The sequence below is a fragment of the Bos mutus genome, chromosome 7, assembly GCF_027580195.1.
Source record: "Bos mutus isolate GX-2022 chromosome 7, NWIPB_WYAK_1.1, whole genome shotgun sequence".
In the NCBI taxonomy this organism is placed as follows: domain Eukaryota; kingdom Metazoa; phylum Chordata; class Mammalia; order Artiodactyla; family Bovidae; genus Bos; species Bos mutus.
In genome coordinates this window covers 60,278,458-60,298,638 of record NC_091623.1, presented here as the reverse complement: position 1 = coordinate 60,298,638, position 20,181 = coordinate 60,278,458, and the positions used below count along the sequence as shown (strand labels likewise).

The window sequence follows — 20,181 nt, the reverse complement described above, 5'->3', positions numbered from 1 at the left end:
CAAAAGAGGAGCCAACTCGAGGCTCAGAGAAGTTAGGCCACTTCCCTGGGACCACATAGCATCCCAGAGGAACACAGTTCTCCCAGCTAGGAACACCCCCTACCCCAACCCTCTCCCGTCCTAGGACATGAACCTCCAAATCTGACCTGAGCCAGCCCCTGCATGTGCCCGTCCCTTGGGCAGCCTAGGCTTCCATCCCAGCGCTGCCAACAACCGCCAGGGAGACCTGGGCTGGTGGCGTCCTTCTTTCTAAGTCTCAGTATTTTCAGCTGGAAAAAGGGACGAATTGCAAACCGACAGAGACTGAGACCATAAGGATGCTAGGCGTTCAGTGGAAGCATCTTTTAGGGAGATTATATATTTTTATTTACGGCTTTTCTGCCCCCTGGTGGCCGATCCTGGGATAGTCTCAGAAGCTCCCCGCCTTCTGGGCTACCACCCCAGCTACTGGCTTCACAAGAGAGCCCTAATGCAACTACTGAAGCCTGCTCCGCAACAAGAGAAGCCAACACAACGAGAAGCCTGCACAACAAGACAGTAGCCCCCGCTGGCCACAACTAGAGAAAAACCTGCGCAGCAACGGAGACCCAGCACAGCCAATAAATAAATAAAATGATAAACACCAGCCTTTATCAAAGTTCTCATTAGGAAATGGTTAACATCCAGGGCAAGGTCCAGGGCCTGAAGAAAGTGAAGAGAGCAGGGGAGGCTTGTCCCCTCCCAAGATGGTGCACCCAGGGGCACCCCACCCATCAAGACCCAGTTTCTGGAAATGGAGTCACGTGAGCCAAAAACCTGGGGGTGGAGGGAGCAAGGCTTTCCCAGGAGACAGACCTCGGGGCTCAAAGTTCAGGGTTCAGGACGGCAGGATCAAGATTGCAAGGGGAGCGTCTGATCTGCCCAGCACCTGGGCACAGTGGAGTTTTCCACAGCTGCCCAGGCCTTGCTCCCAGCCCCCAAAGCTGTCTCCTCCTGGGGAAACTGAGTCCCAGGGGACAACGGAAGCCCTTCTGAAAGGCTCTCCCCCAGTCCCTGGCCTATACTGGTCCTGAAGCTGAACGGGAGGAAGGAGGTTTTGGCCCATAGATGTCAGGCAGTGGGGAAAAGCAGGTAGAGCGGTGAGATTGTAGGGGTTGGGGGTTTCTCGCGAACCAGGAATGGTCTCCGAGTGCAAGAAGAATCACCAGATAGAACAAATCATAACAATATAGACTGTATAACACACGAAGAGCCCTCCTTGGTGGGGGGTGGGTAGGGTTCCAAGCCTCTTCATTCAGGGCCCCGTACTCTCAACCACAGATGGAGTCACCACAGTGGCTTCAGGTTCAGTTCATTGCTTCTAGGGTGTGGAAGGGGCATCTCTGGCGGGTTTCTTGGAGGAGGTGACTGAATCTTTACATGGCCGTGTTCTTGACTTTCTTGTAGTCCCTGCGCTCCTCATTTTCCTCTAGCTCCAGCCCGAAGTTTCTCTTTCCTTTCTTCTTGGCCTTTTCCCCCTTCCCAGCTTTTTTCTCCTCAGCCTTTTCCTCCTTCTCTTCCTTCCCTTTCTTGTCTTCTTTTCTGTAGGGACACAAAACAGAGTAACAAAACAGAGTCATTCCCATTTAACAGACCCTCACCTGTGCCAGGCCTTTACCTGTGCCAATGCTTCACAAAAAGTCTTTGCTGAATCTTCAAAACAGCCCTTACAAGGCACCCTTGTGATTTCCATTTCACAAAGGCAGAAACTAAGGTTCAGTTGTTCATTGGAAGAATGGATGGATGGATAGGAGAATGGATGGATGGATGGGAGAATGGATGAATGGATAGATGGATGGGTGGATGGATAGATGGATAGGTGGATGGATGGGAGAATGGATGGGTGGATGGATGGATGGATAGATGGGAGAATGGATGGGAGGATTTGTGGGTGGGAGTGTAAATGGATGGATGGGGAAGGAATGAACCTGGCAGGGAGCAAACTATGAATTAGGAGCACTTATTGGACCTGGAGCCTCCAGCACATCCTGAGAGCAGGAACCACACTTTACTGGGGCTGAGCTGGGTCTAAACAAAGCATAGTCCATCCCAGACCCCTCCCTCAGGCATTTTAGGCTCAGCTGAGAATCTTCCAGCCAGGATAGTCTCCTCCCAGCTCCCAGCTCCAACTCCTGTCCCCAAACCTTTGCCCAAGTTGGGGTGCTTGCTCCATAAGAGCCTCCAGCCCTGCCCGAATCCCTGAGCTCTCATCAGAGTCACATCTGGAAACAGGATCATGGGAGACGCTGAATCCAGGAGAGTCACCCACACCAAATCACACGCACACAGTCCCTGCACTATCCCACACCACCATCTTGTTCAACAGGTATTTAGTAAGTGCCTACTGCATGCCAGGCCCTGGGCAGGGCCCTGAGGACACAGCCTGGACCAAAGCTAAGTTCTGTTCAGAAACCAGTAAATGACTTAGATAATTTCATTTGGCAATACGTGCAAAGAAAGATGCAGGGCTGTGTCAGAGAGAGTATCAGGAAGGCTGTTGGTCAGGTTGGGCTTCTGTGGGGAGGAACCAACTGAGCAGGGACTGGAGGAGAGACAGAGCCAGCCAGAAGATATGGGCAAAGGTGTACAAATCAGAACAGTAGGTGCTAAGGCCCTGGGGCCAGAGTGTGGCTGAGGTGTTCAAGGACGGAAAGAGGTCATCAGTGCACACCCACCCCTCCTGTCCCTGAGAGGGGGACAGGAGGGGCTGACCATACACACACACATGCTCACACAGCAGTACCTCAGATCCACTTCCTCATACGGGTTGGGATTCATCCTCAATGTGGGCCTCTCTTCATCCTCAGCTCTGCAGAAGAGATGGGAATCGGAGGGGTGGGGATGGATAAAGGGCAGGAAGTGGAGGCAGCCTCAGTCTCCCCCAGATTGAAGGAACTCCAGGAAGCAAGAGCCAGCGGGGGGAACTGCATGATTGTACTGGGCTGTGGGTGCAAGGGGAGCAGGGAAATGGGGAGACAAGGAAAGGGACTAGAGAGGGTCATGAAGTGGAAGAGGTGCCCAGCACTTTGGGAGTAGGGAGGGGAAGGGGTGAGGAAAGGGGCTCCCACCTTGCTTTGGAGCACCAGAGGCGGCTGGCCAACATGAGGATGAAGACAATGAACAGGAACCCCACGACCGCAGCCAGGCCCACCAGCCAGGGCTTCAGTTGGCGCTCTGTGGGGAGGTGGGGGGAGTGGGGACTCAGAAATGGGAAGGGTGGAAAGTGGAGTGTTAGTCCCTCGGTTTTGTCCGACTCATTGACTGTAGCCCGCCAGGCTCCTCTCTGTCTGTGGGATTCTCCAGGCAGGAATACTGGAGTGGGTTGCCATGCCCTCCTCCAGGGGGTCTTCCCGACCCAGGGGTCAATCCCAGGTCTCCCTGCATTGCAGGTGGATTCTTTACCGTCTGAGCCACCAGGGAAGCACCAGGGAAAGGTGGGGGGGCCCCGAAAGGACAGGGAAAGAAGAGTGCAGGAGATGCTCAGACATTAGCATGTGCGATCTAGTTCCCCAACCAGGATGGAACCCGTGCCCAGGGCGGTGGAGGTGTGGAGTCCTAACCACTGGACTGCCAGGGAAGTCCTTTTAATTTGTTTGCTTGTTTTTGCAACACCGCAGCTTGTGGGCTCTTAGTCCCCCGACCAGGGGTTGAACCCAGGCCTCGGGCAGTGAGAGAGCAGAGTCCTCAACACTGGACAGCAGGGAAGTGCCTCAGAGATGGGGGTGCTCAGAGATGGGGTGGGAAGCCCCAAGGGAGTGGGGGAGTTGGGGAGGGGGCCTCCCTTCTCTTCTGCCTGTCCCCTCTCTTCTCAGGGTCCTTGGTTTCTCATCAAGTGGGGAGGGGGCGAGCCCATGTCCAAGCCCATCCCCCAACCCCTCCTCCCATCCGCCAAACCAGAGGTCAGAGCCTTACCCTTCTGGGCCTCAACTGGCGACAGGAGCAGACCCATGAGCAGAAGCAGGATCCCTAAGGTCCCCATCGTGCAGAGGAGCCAGCAGCCAGGGCGCTGGAGTGTGCCGTTCCCCTGTCAGGGTCAGGGGAGGCCCTGCCCAGCTCCTGATAAGGGGGCAGGCGGGTCTGGGGGCGGGGCAGGCCCCGAGTGAGGGCCCCTCCCTTTGCCCCACCTGGTTGGCATCCCACACCCTCTCCCCCGCCTTCCAGGAGGACAGACTCTGGACCTGATTGTAACGATTAACTCGGGAGTCCAGCCCCTCTGCTCTGTGTCCCACCCCTGACAGCCAGCCTGCGGGGCCCCCAGGCTCGCCCCACAGGGGCCGAGCTGAGATGGCCCTGACCTTGCTTCTTGACTCAGTGCTTTTACACCTCATTACACTTCTTTCTCTGCACACACCACAGATTTTGCCACCTGCATTTTACAGGGAGGCCAGGAGTGCCAGGCTGGGCAGAAACAGCCAGCACTGGGATGTGAACAGGGTCTCTCTCATCACCAGCTTATGCTGCTTCATTGTGGACAGCCAACTCCAGGGAGAGGACAAGGAGCAAGAAGGGAGGGGCCACCGTCCACCTTCAAGCCCTGGAGAACGGGGCCCGGAGCAGCCGATGACTCAGTCCCCAAGCTCTCCTGTGTGTCTACCCTGATCACTAAGTTGATTAGATAGACGGCCCTGTCTGGGAGAAGGGGGACCCTACCCCCTAGCCGCCATGGGACAGCCACGGCCCAGGCACGTGGCAGGAAGACTGGGGTGGGGAGGCCTGGCCCTTCTCCAGGCCTCCAGCATCACTGCCTCCTCCCTTCCTGAGGTCTGACCATGGCCGCAGTGCAAGAGGGCCACTTAGTGGAGCCCAAGGCAAGCCAGTCAGCCCAGCCCATCAGGCACACTTGAAGTCCGTACTGTGTACCCTGCCCCATGCAGAGCTCAGGAGGAAAGGAGGCCCCTGTCCTCGGGGTGCCCTCAGGCTAGTTAGGAAGTCAGGACCCCCAGAGACAGACCACCCCATAATCTAGCTGAGAGGACCTGGAGATGCAGGAGCCCAGGGGACACGCCTCTGCTTCCCCAGGCAGGTCGCTGGCTGGGCTGGCCTCATCCCACAAAAAATTCTCCCTGCTCCAACCAAGTAACGTCTGGGCTGCATGCCTCCGTTTTCCCATCTGATAAATGGGTGGATAAGTCTCGCACAGAGTCAGACACGACTGAAGCGACTTAGCAGCAGCAGCAGCAGCAGCAAGTCCCACCTCAGAGGATTGAATGAAATAAAATACAGAAAGGGCTTGCTTAGCATCCCACAACTCTAGCTAAGGGTTGGCCGCTATTGTTGTGAGATTTTATTTTTTTTTATCTCCTTAGTGTTTTTGGTTTACAGGTTGCCCAGGGCTTGGTGGAAACTGGGCTGGGTTAGGCTCTGGCAGAATGGGGGAAGCCAGAGCATGCAAATAACAGTGTCCAACCACTGGAGCCTGCGAGCCAAGAAAGACCATGTTTTCTGTCAAGACAGCGCGGATCAGTGGAGAAAAGGCTCTGATGGACATGAGTCCACTTTATATTAATACAACCATCAATGGGGTTGGAGCTGGCCTCCTGGGCCCCAGGGCAGGGCCCAGCTCAGCCCAGCTTCCAAAAGGAGCTCCGGACTGGTGGATCTTTGAAGGCAATGGAGGGGCGGCGGGGGGCCCGGTTGGGGGCTTCTGCGGGGGCCCCCTCGCCACCCCCACCCGCGTCCTCCTCGCCTCGCCAGGCCAGAGCCAGCTGCAGGTCCAATTCTTCCAGGTCTTCACCCTCGGGGCTCTCGGGCAGCTCCCGGGGGGCGTCCTCCTGGTCCGGCTTCGGGCCAAAAGCCCAGTCTGTGACAGGAAGGTGATGAGGAGCGTCCCCAGACATGGCCACCTTCCGCCCTCTTCCCTGGCTACGGGAGACCCTTGGGACCTCCCTCCCCCCACGATCCTGCACTAGCCCACGCCAGGTGTGGTAGATAGTGGCTCACCAGCCAGATCGTGGGCAAGGTCCTTGATGAGATGGCCCACAATGGCGTAGGCCACGGCCACCACCAGGAACGCAGCCAGCAGCAGGTACAGCACGTACCTGGGCAGGCGGATGGTGTCCAGTGGTGGCGGGCGGTACTCCTCATAGAGTGGCGGGGCTGGGCTCCAGTCGTCCATTCCCTCCTCAGCTGCCAGCCCCGGCATGACAGCCACCCGGAGCAGGAGAGGCCCGGAGGTGACCTGCCTGGCGGAAGTATTAAGGAGCTTTGGGTAAGAGGATTGGGGCTCCCCTATGGCCACCATCTGCCTGGGTGATCACATTACAAATCACTTCCGCCCACTGCCCCCCTCCCTCGCTCAGCAACAGCCACTGCCAGGTGCTACCCTGCACATCCATCACCCCCCACAGGGCCTTAGCACAGGTTGCTCCCTCTTCTGGGAAAATCCCTGCCCTCCTGGAGCTGATGGTCAAGATGGGGAGATAGGGGGTTTCCCAAGTGACTCAGTGGTAAAGAATCCACCTGCACTGCAGGAGATCCAGGAGATGTGGGTTCAATCCTGGGTCGGGAAGATCCCCCGGGAGGAGGGCATGGCAACCCACTCTAGTATTCTTGCCTGGAGAACCCCATGGACAGAGGAGCCTGGCAGGCTATAGTCCACAGGGTTGCAGAGAGTCAGACGTGACTGAAGTGACTTAGCATGCATGCATGCGTGCACATGGTGAGACAGACTCTGAGAAAAGCATAACCGTAGAGTAATGATTGTGTTGTGTTAGAAAGTGAACAGTGGAGCGGCCCTGGTGGTCCAGTGGTTCTGAATCCTCCAGCAAATGCAGGGGACACAGGTTCAGTCCCTGGTCTAGGAAGATTCTACATGCCACAGGGCAAGTAAGCCCATGCTAGTAGTGCCTGCAAGCTGCAACTAATGAACCCATGTGCCACAGGTACCAAAGCCCATACGCCCTAAAGCCCGTGCTCTGCGGCTGGAAGCCACTGTTCCCCACAACTAGAGAAAGCTCCTGTGTGTAGCAACAAAGACCCAGTGCAGCCAAAATAAATGTTATTAAATTAAAAAAAGAGAAAGTGAACAGTGGTTTGAGGGTGGGGTGGGTGGGAAGACCACCCTGCCCTCAGTGGTTTGAGGGCAGCATAGGGCTGCTAGGAGGGAAGTTAAAGTTTGCAGTAGGGCAGCCAAGGTCATGTTCAGCTGATATTTGACCAGAGACCCAGAGGAGGAAAGGACCAGCCACCCAGAGGAGGAAAGGACCAGCCATGGCAGTACCAGAGGGAAGAAGTTTCAGTTCAGTTCAGTTCATTTCGGTCGCTCAGTCGTGTCCGACTTTTTGTGACCCCATGAATCGCAGCACGCCAGGCCTCCCTGTCCATCACCAACTCCCGGAGTTCACTCAGACTCACGTCCATCGAGTCAGTGATGCCATCCAGCCATCTCATCCTCTGTTGTCCCCTTCTCCTCCTGCCCCAAATCCCTCCCAGCAACAGAGTCTTTTCCAATGAATCAACTCTTCGCATGAGGTGGCCAAAGTATTGGAGTTTCAGCTTTAGCATCATTGCTTCCAAAGAAATCCCAGGCTGATCTCCTTCCCAGATGGAAGAAGTTTATTGGATGCAAAAGCCCTGGAGCAGGACCGACTTGGACTTGTTGGACATGACCGGACTCGGGTGCTTACAGGCGCCCTCCGGTGGCTGCTGTGGGAAAGACAGACTGTGGAGGTGAGGGTGGGCTCTCACTCAGGTGCTCACAGGCGCCCTCCGGTGGTTGTTGTGGGGAGGACAGATCCCGGAGGTGAGATTGGGAGCCAGGGGATGGATGGGCCAGAGGGATTGCGCTGGTTCAGATGGCCAATAATGAGGCTGGACCAGGTGCAGGCAGAAAAGTGAGGCGGAGTAGGCAGAGCTGGGGCAGATTTTAAACTGATCAAGCCCTGGTGTTGGCAGGCTGAACACCTGGAATGACAGGAGTTTCCATTTCCTCTAGGAGGAGCCACTATAGGAGGTAGTAAGTCTAAGGACTGCTAAGTTTGGGAAGCCTCATCAGCTAATTGGAGATATCCAGACTGGACCCTGCGGAGAAGGCAATGGCAACCCACTCCAGTACTCTTTCCTGGCAAATCCCATGGACGGAGGAGCCTGGTGGGCTGCAGTCCATGGGGTCGCTAGGAGTCCGACACGACTGAAGCGACTTAGCAGCAGCAGCAGACTGGACCCTGAGTCAAGAGCTCCGAGGACGTTCCCCCACCCCCACCCAACGGCTGGAGTCAGAACGGTGGGTATCATTGAAGCATAGATGGCATTTAAGCCCCAGTAGTGGATGAAGCTGCCCGGCTGGGATGTGGGTGGTGCTTGAGGACCCAGCCCTGGGCCAATGAAGGATAGGAACGGCAGATGAAGGCGGGCCGGAGGCGGGGTCCCTGAGAAATTCCCAGGAGCAGAGGGGAGAGTGTAGACTGTGATGTGACAACAAGATTTGGACACTGGGAGGCCACCTGTGGGCTTCCCCAGTGGCTCAGCAGTAAAGAATCCCCCTGCAGAGCAGGAGCTGCAGGAAACCTGGGTTCAATCCCTGGGTCAGGAAGATCTCCTGGAGGAGGGCATGGCAACCCATTCTTGCCTGGAGAATCCTCATGGACAAAGCCTGGAAGGCTACAGTCCATAGGGTCGCACATACTCGGACACGATGAAGGGACTTAGCACACACTCACAGGTCATCTGTGGGCAAGGACAGTTCTGGGGACTTGAGGGGCAGTCCTAGTTGGCGCCGGTTTGGGAGAGAACCGGCTGGCGAGGGTCTGACAACTTCCTAGGGCTTATGGGGGCCAGAGCTGGAAGGCATGGGGTCAGGACTGTGTGTGATGGTGGTTGTTTTTCTGCTCTTAAATTACAGGGACTTCCCTGGTGGTTCAGAGGTTGGGAATTTGCCTTGCAGTGTGGGGGCCATGGGTTTGATCCTTGGTCAAGGTACTAAGATCCCACATGCCACAGGGCCAAGTTGACGAGACGGGCTGGGGTCCTGGGGAAAAATGGAGGAGAGGGCTCGCAGCTAGCACCCGAGGGTGACGCTGTAGGATAACAGGAAATCTGTTTGTTCTTCGTCCTGGCACCTGACTCAGAGCTCCCAAGAACCTGTAATTTCCCGAGTGATGGAATGAAGGAAGCCTCCTCTGAGGTTCGTAATCAGCCTCTTTCCACCACACCTGGGTGTCAGCTGATGCAGACGAGGTGGGGCAGCTTTGGGTTGGGGGGCGGGGGGGGGGGTCCCAGTGGCATGGGAAACCTACTCTGGGATAGAGGGATGTAACTTTCAGCTCCACCACCCCAGGGAGAGGGCTTCGGGGTGGCTCAGATGGTAAGGAATCTGCCTCCAATGCAACAGACCCGTGTTCGATCCCTGGGTCAAGATTCCACGGAGGAGAGCATGGCAACCCACTCCAGTATTCTTAACGTGGAGAATTCCATGGACAGAGGAGCCTGGCAGGCTACAGTCCACGGGGTCGCAGAGTCGGGTACGACTGAGACACAACTGAGTACACCCGGGGAGAGGGGCTGGGAACTGAGCTAATTGCCAATGGCGAATGATTTAACAGACCACGCCCATGTTGAAAACCCTACCGGAAGGGGCTTAGAGAGCTTCCGGGCGGGTGAGAGCATCCGCCCCAAACTCCACGAAGACAACAGATGCTCCTGTGCTGGGGACCCTCCTGGACTTTGCGCCTCTTCATCTGGCTGTTCATTTGCCTCCTTTATGATAAATAGTTAAGTAAACTGTTTTCCTGACTTGAGGGGGTGGTGGGAGCCCCAAATTATAACCAGTCGATCAGAAGTATGGGAGGTCCAGACTCGAGACCAGCGTCTGAAGTGGGGAAACTCTGCAGGTCTGACCCCTGAACCTGAAGGGTCTGCACTTAGGGTAGATGGTGTCAGCACTGAACTGAGTTGTAAGACACCCAGCTGATGCCAATGTAGAAATTGAGAATTTCTTGGTGTGAAAATGTGTCACACATGAAATGAGTTCTCTTGTTAACACCCATTTTACAAAGCGGTAAATGGCCTGCTGGAGACTGCAGGTGGAGGAAATTGGAACGCATAGCCCGAGCTCTTAGCCATACCACAAAACCCCTTCCCCTATGTCCCCAATAAAGGCTGGGAGAGGATGAGGTCTGGCTTGGAGGGAACTGGCTGGGCATATTTTATTCCTGCCCAGGAAATTGATGGGGAAACAGGAGCACTGGCTTGTGGTTGGTCACACAGTCTCGGGCAGGGCAGACGTCAGAGCTGAGCTCTCCACATGCCTTTGTCCTCCACACTTTACTTTAGAGCTGCCATCCCTCACCTCAGCCACCCCCCAACACACTCTCAGAGTCATCGCTTGGCAAAAATAATTTAATAGTTCATCTAGGCTGTGTCCCTGGGACCTGCGTGCCCTCCCTAAGCCCTTAGCTCCAGGCCATCCCACCCCACAAAGCACAGCTCCAACACCCCCAACCCTGGGGGCCTGGGTTTCCCCACAGTGCCTTCCCCATGCCCTTTCATTCCTAGAGAAGCGAGGCCACCGCCCCCCGACCCCCCAGACGCAGCTTTGTTCCCACAACCCCTCGGTCCCCCTCCCTTCGTGCTCAGTGGCAGAAGTGACTTCAGCGTAGCCCCCCGGAGCCTGCGATCAAGATGCAAAAGGGGCCGGAAGACAGGGAAGCAAGAACCGATTCACTCCAGAATGGTTTATGCGCCAAGTCCAAAAGGGAGACCGCCCCGCGGAGGCCCTAGGAGAGGGGTGAGCGCAGCCGCTCCAGCCCGTCCGCATACTGGAAGGTCGACCCCGTCTCGTACTCGTACATGTCCAGGGCCACCTCGCAGCTCTCCCGCACCACACGCTCAGGGTCGGCCACGTGGGCCCGCAGGGCGGCCAGGCAGGCAGGCCGGGCGATGGCCCCCAGGGCCTCGGCGCACTCGTGTCGTACCATGGGGTTCTCAGTGGGCTGCGCCAGGGCCGCCGCCAGTTGGGGCACTGCCGCCTCGTGCTGCATCTGGCCCAGAACGTAGCCGATCTCATGGCGGAAGAGGGCGCTGCCGCAGCGCAGGCCTATAGGAGAAGGCGGCTGGGGTCACCACAGAGCGAGGAGGGGGCCTGGCGCGGGGCACCGGGGGACAGAGGGACCGAGAGGGGACGAAAGGAGGTTCCCGAATCCAGGAGCACTCCCCAACACCCCCACCGCCAATCATGGAGTTCAGAGGTGGGACCCTAGCCACCAGAGGGACTGGGGAAGCAGGGTGGGCCCATCGGGCTCTGGAAACTCGGCCCTCCCTTCCCACTCCCCGGAGGCCAGACTGGGCACGGCCGCCTCCTTCCCGTCCTGTCCCCCGCACCCCGACTCCGTGTTGTGCCCACACTGCCAGTGCGATTTGCAGGCATCTTATACATTTGTGCTTCTGGGTCGTTTCCTGCATGATCCCCACACTCCATAGAGTCTTAGTGACCCTGACAGGCAGAGTCCCAGGCTTTTCACCAGCACAGCCACACAGAGGGGCCACACTTCTCCTGAGAGGGGCCCAGCCTTGGACCCAGGAGTGACCTGCCTGTGATCCGATGTCCTCTGGAGGCAGAGCTGGGATTTGAGGCCAGCCCGCCTGACTGTGCAGCTAACCGCCCAGGACAAACCCACACCTGCCCCCTCTGCGCTCCCGCCGCGGGGTCCACGTGGTGGTGATGTCCCAGCATCTCCCTGGCTAGACAGGAAGCTCCAGGAAGGCAGAGGGACTCAGCACTCTGTGGACCAGAAGCAGCCACCTCAGGCGTGGGGGAGGGGATCAAGGGACCCCAGGATTCCTGGAGGCCCCTCCTCTCCTTTTCTGCTAGAGGAGCCACAGCCCCTCAGACTTGCACAGGGCTCCCTGCAGAGCTGAGATGAAAATGCCACCAGTAACGGTCACGGGGGACCCTGGGGTCAAACCCAAACTGCAGCTGAGACTGCTGTGTGACCCTGGACAAGTCCCTCTGCCTCTCTGGGCCTAGGCTCCCACCACGGAGAAGTGGGGGTAATAAGAGTACCTGCCCCAGGATGCACTGCCCAGGATGCTATGCAGCTGTGTGTGACAACTATGGCCACAGGGGCCAAGGGGCCCCGAGCCTGACCCCCGAGGCCCCTCCTCACCTTCGGCCAGCGCCAGGGCAGCCTCCTTGCCTCCAGCATCGCGCAGGGCAAACATGGCTCGGTATCGGTCGAAGAGTGGCCGGGCCTCGTCCAGTAGCGCCTCCCGCAGCTGCCCCAGGTCGCGCTCCTCAGCGGGCGGGGCTGGGTCCACAGAGAGGTAGGGCCCCCGGACCGCTGACTCTCCACCATGCTGCTGCAGCCACTCCAGCCGCCGGACAGCCAGCTGGCATGTCTCAGCCACCTGCAGGGAGAGGGGCACACAGGCGGCCGCTGGGGACGGAAGGGAAGGGAGTGGACATGCCAGGTCCCCCTCCAGCCCCCAGGGCTCCCGGTTTAGCAGGGACACAGCCCACAGACTCTGGACTAATTGATCCTTCCAGGCTGGAAACAACCGGCATGGACTGCTGTGATCAGGGAGTGACAGGGGAACAGTGGGTCAGGAGGAGTCACTCGGAGGTGACCGGTGAGAAAGGCATCAGGTGGGATGAGCCAGTGCAAAGGCCCCAAGGCAGGACCATCGGGGGGTGCCAGCAACAGACATGACCTGAGGCCAGGCCTGAGGAGGCCAGGCCAGACTGCTTAAGACTACTGTCCCAAAGGTGATGACAAACCATGAGTCTTGAGGCACAGAATAAGTTAATAGATGGATAAATAAATGTGACTGCTCCACACACAGCAGCATCACTCAGCCCTGAAAAGGAGAGAAGCCCAGACACCGGCTACCACGCGGATGGACCCTGAGAACACGGTGCTCAGTGAGACGCAGACACAGGACACGAGGGGTGTGATTCTACTGACGGGAAACGAGCAGAGCAGGCAGATCCACAGACACAGAGAGTGGGTTCCTGGTGGTCAGGGGCTGGGGCAAGGAATGGAGGAGTGACTGCTGATGGGGATAGGGCTTCCTTTTGGGGGGATGGACTGTTCTAGGAATCAGACAGTGGTGATGGTTCTATAACTCTATGGATGTACGAAGTCAAAGTCGCTCAGTCGTGTCTGACTCTCTGAGACGCCATGGACTATACAGTCCAGTGAAATTCTCCAGGCCAGAATACTGGAGTGGGTAGCCTTTCCCTTCTCCAGGGGATCTCCCCAACCCAGGGTTCAAACCCAAGTCTCCCGCATTGCAGGTGAATTCTTTACCAGCTGAGCCACAAGGGAAGCCCACGGATGTACTAAAAACCACCCAAATGCACATTTTCAGGGAGTGGGTTTTACGGTATGTGACACATCTCAATAAAGCTGTTGTTTAAAGAAAAAATAGGGACGGCGGCAGGGAGACACTGGATGAGGCTGGGTGGAGGTGGAGAGGTGGGTGGGTTGGGAGATCTACACGATGGAGGGACTGCCTGTGGGAGGCTAGGAGAGAGGCGAGTGGGGGCTGTGCTGGCGCCAGTGGAGCAGGGTGGGTGTCATGTGTGAATCGAGTTCAGTTTTGCCCAAAGGGGCAGTGGACGGCGTCCATCCTGACTGCAGCCCTCTCTTGGCATCCCTGGGTGGTCACCCTGGCAACCAGACACAGGGTCTGAGGCCAGTTCCTGGACCCGAGATGGGGGTGGGTATGGGCGGGGGGGTGCTGTGTTACCTCAACAACAGGGTCAGTAGAGTACTGCTTCAGGATCTCCAGCACCTCTGGGTCCCCAATGGCCCCCAGGGCCTCCCCTGAGAAGAACATGGCAGAGAGCGTACATTGGCTGGTTAGGAAACGCCCCAGATGCCTTCCCCCTCACCGCCCCTGCCTGTGTAGTATGGGTGGGCCACCCAGCCATGAGTTTTGAAGCAGGGACCAGTCCATCCCTGAATGAATCTGCACCAATGAGTGTCCCTTCCCCAGATATCAGACTTTGCTGGAAACTGGCTCAGACCCCACACTGGCCCACACTCCTAGAGCTCATGGCCCAGAGGGGAGATGCAGATTAGCATGCCCTTACAACTTGGGGACATGGGTGGCAAGAGCCAAGAACAGTCCGCTGAGTTGAGTCCATCATGGAGAGCCCTGAAAACACGGGGGAGGTTTCTAAGCTGTGATGTGGGCAAGGAGGGTCAGCAGACAGGCACCATCCTGCCTCAGGGCCTTTGCACTGCCCAGAACCCCTTTCCCCAGACAACTCCCTTACTCCACTTGGATCTCTTTCCAGCAATTAAAAACAGCAATGCTGGACTTCCCTGGTGGTTCAGTGGTTGAGACTCCAAGTTTCAAACGCACGGGGCGCAGGTTCAATCCCTGGTCAGGGAACTAGGATCCCACACATCCCATGGAAAGGCCAAAAAAAAAAAAAAGGCAACACCTCTGGCACCCTCTCCCAGGCTTTATTTTCTTCCGTAACACTTAGGTAAGCGTTTGCACCATAACATGACTGGGTGTTCCAGAAAATCACACACACGAAATTGAGATTTGGGCTCAAATGTTTCTCTATACGGAGAGCTCCCAGAGGAGTCAATGGTTGGGATCCTGAGAGGAGTCCAAGGCAGCCTGGCAAAGCTGGAGATTATCTCAGGGAATATTCAAAAGGACCAAGAACAATCATAAATGGAACCATAGCCCCTCACTGGCTATCTGAGCCTCTTGTGAGAATAGCACCTGGCCTACAGTAGATGGTCCATGAACATTTGTCCAGGGAATTCCCTGGCAGTCCAGCGGTTAGGACTCCATGCTTTCACTGCAGAGGGCACAGGTTTGATCCCCGGTTGAGGAACTAAGATCCCACAGGCCATCTGGAGTGGCCATAAAAAATTGTCCAGTAAGTGAAGTGACTGAGTAACCTTGGGTTGGCTGGCTATGACCACTGCCTGTCTTTGTATGAGCAAAGAATGGTATTTCCAGTTTTAACTTTTTTTTTTTTAGTCACTCAGTCATGTCCGACTCTTGGCAACCCGATGGACTGTAGCCCGCCAGGCTCCCCTGTTCATGGGACTCTCCAGGCAAGAATACTGGAGTGGGTTGTCATTTCCTTCCCCAGGGGATCTTCCCGACCCAGGGATCAAACCCAGGTCTCCCGCATTGTCTGTGTATTTTCTTTTAATCAAAGAGATCAGGGACTTCCGGTAGTCCAATGGTAAAGACTCTGAGCTTCCAATGCAAGGGGTGCGGGTTCAATCCCTGGTGAACCACCTAAGATACTACACGCCATATGGAGCGACCAAAAAAATTAAAACAAAAAGGGATCACAATTTATGACTCGTGAAATTCACATCTCAGGGCCCATAAAGCCAGACTGGCTCGAGGCAACACCCATCCATTACCTGGGATTTACCTGGCTCTCGTGCTTCGGCAGTAGAGCTGAGACATGGGGCAGAGATGGTCGAAGGCATTCACCACCCACCCCTTCCAGCGCTCGCCAGGTACAGCCCGCACCCCGTCTGCTCACCTGCCTCATGGCGCACCATGGGCTCCTGGCGGGTGTCCCGAAGCACGTCCAGCAGCACGGGGATGGCCCGTCGGTCCTGCATTTGGCCCAGGCAGTAGGCCAGCTCATGCTTGAGCAGGGCTGAGTCATCATCGAAGGCCCGGCTGATCCAGGAGATGGCCACTGGACCCCCCAGCCCACGCAGTGTGAACAGTGCCCGGAAGCGGGCCTGCAGGGGCTGCCCGGGGTCAACCAGTGTCTGCCCCACTGCCTCCACTTCCTGCTCCGTCACCATGGCGATGCCGCCTTCCTCCTCCTTGGGCTAAACCAGGGGACTCTCAAGCTTGAGAACCTGATGGGAGGGGAAACCGAGATGCCAGGTCAAGGTGCCGTTTGCTGCTAGCTGACTTGTTCATCTCAGAGTTAGGACCTCAGCGGGGTGGTTTCCAAACTGCTGAACAGCCTGGGTGCCTGGGTCCGGCCCTGCCTACCTGCTGTGTGGCCTTCCCTAAGGCACTTTCCTCTCTGGGCCTGTGGCCTCTATCTACCTCACCAATGACTTCTGCTGGTCTGTTCGCCACACAGCAGCCAGAGGGGCTGTGGAGACTGGTTCCCAACATGGCCTTCAGGGACTCTCACCTCCTGGTGTTTGTGGACCGTGTGGACCTTACCCCCGACCCCACAGCGTATAGGGCTGACCCGGGTGAATAATGGGATATGGGAGAAATGGCACTGTGACTTGGGAGCGTCATAAGGGACCCTGTGGCTTCCTCCTTGTGGCTCCAGGGGCCCACATGGTGGAGAAACTGAAGCCTTCCACCAACAGCCAGGTGAGAGCGGCAGCTTGAGAGCAGCTCCCCCAGCCCCAGTCCAGCCCTCAGATGGCGGAGCCCAGCCAGGGTCTGCACGCAACCTCACGCGTGATCAGAGGCACAGCCACCCAGCTAAACCAGGCCCGGACCCCTGACCCACAGAAACTGAAAAATAGTGTTACTACTGTTTATAGAGCTGCTGAGGACATCCCTGGTGGTCTAGTGGTTAAGAATCCGCCTTCCAGTGCAGGATACGCAGGTTCCATCCCTGGTCGGGGAGCTAAGATCCTATGTTATTGTTGTTCAGTTGCTAAAACTCTGAAGGCAGGGACTGAGTGCTAGTCCCCCCTGTACTCCCAGCACACAATTCATTAATAAGAACAATGGCCATGGACTTCCCTGGCGGTCCAGTGGTTAAGAATCTGCCTGCCAATGCAAGGGACACTGATGTGATCCATGGCCCGGTAAGATTTCATATGCTGTGGGGCAACTAAGCCTGCGAGCCACAACTGTTGAGCCAGAGTGCTGCCACACTGAAGCCCACGAGTGCCCTAGAGCCTGCGCTCCACAACAAGAGAAGCTGCCGCAATGAGAAGCCCACACACCGCAACTAGAGAGAGCCTGCACGCAGCAACGAAGACCCAGCACAGCCAAAAAATAAATAATAACTTAAAAAAAAAAAAAGAAACGTAAGGGACTTCCCTGGCTGTCCCGTGGTTAAAAATTCACCTTCCAACGCACGGGGTGCAGGTTCCATCCCTAGTTGGAAAGTTGAGATCCCACATGCCTTGTGGCCAAAATGCCAAGACACAGAACAGAAGCAATATTTTAACAAATTCAACAAAGACTTTAAAAATGATCTACATCCAAAAAAAATTTTTAAAGAACAATGACCATAACAATAATAGCAACTGACATTTACACAGGATGTGCTACTTTGACAGTCATCTATTCTAAGCCCCTACATTCCTAAACTCGCTCCATCCTTTCCATAACCCTTTGAGACAAGCACCGCGGTCGTCAGTGTTTTACAGGAGGGGCCGCCAAGCACAGAGAGGTGAAGCACTTGCCTAGGAACCCAGTGAAGAGTTAGAGATCCCGGCAGCTGGGCTCCAGAGTCAAGGTCTAAACCACAAACTCCGGGTTGAAAGGAAGGATTAAAATGAAAGGATGCAGCTGAGGCTGGTCTTCATCCTCCAGACCAGTGAGGACACTTCGTGAAGCTTACGAGCAGGGTATGGCTCCCAGCGGAGTCATTAGGGCCAACCTGGTATAATAAGGGAGGTGCAGTTGTGTGAGCACAGGTGACCATCAAAGGAGGTGGCACTCAAAACAGGGATCATCAGGGACTTCCCTGGTGGCCCGGTGGCTAACTTTGTGAGCACCCAATGCAGGGCCTGGCTTTGAACCCTGGTCAGGGAGCTAGATCCCTTACGCCACAACTAAGACAGACTTCAATGAAGAGTGAGTAAGGGATGGAAGAAGGGAAGTTCGGAATTCCCGAAATCCGCCCCCTCTAAACCAAGAATTCCCAACAAAAAGACCTTCGATAAACTAAACCCCCGCCCCCGCTGCCGCTAAGAGGCAAGTCGCCCCAACACGGCATCCCTCGGGGCTGCTCCCAGGATCCCCCAGCGACGACCGGGTCCCCAAAGCTCCATGGAAGAGACTCCCAGGAACTGATGTCTCATGGCATCATTGACTCAATGGACATGAGCTTGAGCGAACTCCGGGAGATGGTGAAGGAAAGTCTGACATGCTGCAATCCATGGGGCAGCAAAGTGTCAGACACAAATGAGCGACTGAACAACAAGACACGTTTACGGGTGTCCCCCAGTACCTGATCCTTCACAGTTTGGTTCTCCCAGAACCCCGAGAAAGAGGTCACCCAACATGGGACCTTCCCCCGCGCGCTGATTCTTCACTACGCGCATCCCCGGAGACAGGGTCTGCAGAACTGGAGCGAAATACTTCGCCGGGACCTCTCAGAAGGGAGGCCTTTCTACTCCCCAGCGAAAGAATCCCAGCGCCGGGACCCCAGTGAGGCGTCCTCCCCGTCCCCCTCGCCCCCAGAACACCCCAGTGAGCTACCAGATCGGAGGATCTACAGGACCCACCCGCTCCGCGGCCGCTGCCACCAACACTTCACCAACCGCGACACTGCTACAGCGCTCTGGGGGCCGCCATCTTGCCGCCCACGTGACCAGGCCAGACGGCACCAACGCAGCACTGAGGGAGGATCCAATCTAAGGCTCCGCAGCGTGAGTGGCCCCGCAAGCGCGAGTTAGCAACGGTGCCATAGCTCACTCACACATCAGGAGGAATCTACGGGCACTTCTCAGGGAAATAAAAGGGCAGCTTCCATCGTTTCCACGTAAGAGATTTTCTCTCCGGCCTCCCCACCCGATACGACGAATGGAAATGGTTTGTCCCGATTCAGCCGAGAGGTGAGGCCGGCAAGCGACGCAGCTTGTTCCTGGGGCGTGGTCAAGTCTCAGGGGCGTGGCCAATTAGATGGGAATTCAGTTCAGTCGCTCAGTCGTGTCCGACTTTTTGCAACCCTATGAATTGCAGCACGCCAGGCCTCCCTGTCCATCACCATCTCCCGGAGTTCACTCAAACTCACGTCCATCGAGTCGGTGATGCCATCCAGCCATCTCATCCTCTGTCGTCCCCTTCTCCTCCTGCCCCCAATCCCTCCCAGCATCAGAGTCTTTTCCAATGGGTCAACTCTTCGCATGAGGTGGCCAAAGTATTGGAGTTTCAGCTTTAGCATCAGTCCTTCCAAAGAACACCCAGAGCTGATCTCCTTTAGAATGGACTGGTTGGATCTCCTTGCAGTCCAAGGGACTCTCAGGAGTCTTCTCCAACACCACAGTTCAAAAGCATCAATTCTTCGGCGCTCAGCTTTCTTCACAGTCCAACTCTCACATCCATACATGACCACTGGAAAAACCATAGCCTTGACTAGACGGACCTTTGTTGGCAAAATAATGTCTCTGCTTTTGAATATGCTATCTAGGTTGGTCATAACTTTTCTTCCAAGGAGTAAGCGTCTTTTAATTTCATGGCTGCAGTCACCATCTGCAGTGATTTTGGAGCCCAAAAAATAAAGTCTGACACTGTTTCCACTGTTTCCCCATCTATTTCCCATGAAGTGATGGGACTAGATGCCATGATCTTCGTTTTCTGAATGTTGAGCTTTAAGCCAACTTTTTCACTTTCATCAAGTGGCTTTTTAGTCCCTCTTCACTTTCTGCCATAAGGGTGGTGTCATCTGCATATCTGAGGTTATTGATATTTCTCCCGAGAATCTTGATTCCAGCTTGTGCTTCTTCCAGCCCAGTGTTTCTCATGATGTACTCTGCATAGAAGTTAAGTAAGCAGGGTGACAATATACAGCCTTGACGTACTCCTTTTCCTATTTGGAACCAGTCTGTTGTTCCATGTCCAGTTCTAACTGTTGCTTCCTGACCTGCATATAGGTTTCTCAAGATAGGAAGGAATGAAAAAAAAGGACTTGACCTAGTCATTTATTCATTCACTTATTTATTCATTTAACAAACACTTTATGGGACTTCCCTGATGGTCCCATGATTAAGACACACTCCCAGTGCAGGGGGCACAGGTCTGCTTCCTGGTTAGGGAACTAAGATCCCACATGCTGTATGGCGCTCCTCCCCACCAAAAAAGAAAACAGACAGAAGGGATGGTGGAGGCAGAGAGAAGTATTCAGATTCTGAGTTAATTTTGAAGGTGGAACAAACAGGATTTGCAGCTGGATTGCATATGGCATTTGGAAGAGTTCCGATCAGGATAAGCACAAGGTTTTGACACCTAAAGTGAATGGAGCCACCATGAACCATCCACTTCAGTTCAGTCACTCAGTCGTTTGGGACTCTG

The 20,181-nt window shown here is 55.8% G+C and overlaps 3 protein-coding genes across 3 annotated transcripts; all 3 read right to left on the bottom strand.

Annotated features, from left to right (window-relative positions):
- Positions 1-6: 6 nt before the first annotated feature.
- On the bottom strand, positions 7-4,070 carry LOC102285479 (small integral membrane protein 24-like). The gene is made up of 4 exons (XM_005888321.2): positions 3,931-4,070; positions 3,087-3,192; positions 2,762-2,827; positions 7-1,560 (listed from the first exon to the last, which is right to left on the bottom strand). Exons 1-4 carry the CDS (start codon positions 3,995-3,997, stop codon positions 1,395-1,397), a joined length of 405 nt encoding a protein of 134 aa, XP_005888383.1. The 5' UTR covers positions 3,998-4,070; the 3' UTR covers positions 7-1,394.
- Positions 4,071-5,519: 1,449 nt separating this feature from the next.
- On the bottom strand, positions 5,520-12,256 carry SMIM44 (small integral membrane protein 44). Its single transcript, XM_070373940.1, has 3 exons — positions 12,120-12,256; positions 5,959-6,200; positions 5,520-5,818 (listed from the first exon to the last, which is right to left on the bottom strand). The coding sequence occupies exons 2-3, from the start codon at positions 6,158-6,160 to the stop codon at positions 5,580-5,582; spliced, it is 441 nt and encodes a 146-aa protein (XP_070230041.1). The 5' UTR covers positions 6,161-6,200; positions 12,120-12,256; the 3' UTR covers positions 5,520-5,579.
- DOHH (deoxyhypusine hydroxylase) lies at positions 10,554-18,614 on the bottom strand. The gene is made up of 5 exons (XM_005888320.3): positions 18,396-18,614; positions 15,488-15,818; positions 13,705-13,781; positions 12,120-12,360; positions 10,554-11,050 (listed from the first exon to the last, which is right to left on the bottom strand). Exons 2-5 carry the CDS (start codon positions 15,759-15,761, stop codon positions 10,731-10,733), a joined length of 912 nt encoding a protein of 303 aa, XP_005888382.1. The 5' UTR covers positions 15,762-15,818; positions 18,396-18,614; the 3' UTR covers positions 10,554-10,730.
- Positions 18,615-20,181: the final 1,567 nt, after the last annotated feature.

What these genes read in the sequence shown, in the direction of transcription:
- LOC102285479 (XM_005888321.2), bottom strand. Translation starts at nt 3,997, where the DNA reads ATGGGGACCTTAGGGATCCTGCTTCTGCTCATGGGTCTGCTCCTGTCG. An exon ending in CTCTGGTGCTCCAAAGCAAG is followed by an intron (nt 2,828 to 3,086) that starts GTGGGAGCCCCT and finishes TCTCTTCTGCAG; the next exon opens with AGCTGAGGATGAAGAGAGGC. An exon ending in TATGAGGAAGTGGATCTGAG is followed by an intron (nt 1,561 to 2,761) that starts GTACTGCTGTGT and finishes GTGTCCCTACAG; the next exon opens with AAAAGAAGACAAGAAAGGGA.
- SMIM44 (XM_070373940.1), bottom strand. Translation starts at nt 6,160, where the DNA reads ATGCCGGGGCTGGCAGCTGAGGAGGGAATGGACGACTGGAGCCCAGCC. An exon ending in CCTTGCCCACGATCTGGCTG is followed by an intron (nt 5,819 to 5,958) that starts GTGAGCCACTAT and finishes TTCCTGTCACAG; the next exon opens with ACTGGGCTTTTGGCCCGAAG.
- DOHH (XM_005888320.3), bottom strand. Translation starts at nt 15,761, where the DNA reads ATGGTGACGGAGCAGGAAGTGGAGGCAGTGGGGCAGACACTGGTTGAC. An exon ending in CTACTGACCCTGTTGTTGAG is followed by an intron (nt 12,361 to 13,704) that starts GTAACACAGCAC and finishes CTCTCCCTGCAG; the next exon opens with GTGGCTGAGACATGCCAGCT. An exon ending in TGCCCTGGCGCTGGCCGAAG is followed by an intron (nt 11,051 to 12,119) that starts GTGAGGAGGGGC and finishes CTTCTCCTATAG; the next exon opens with GCCTGCGCTGCGGCAGCGCC.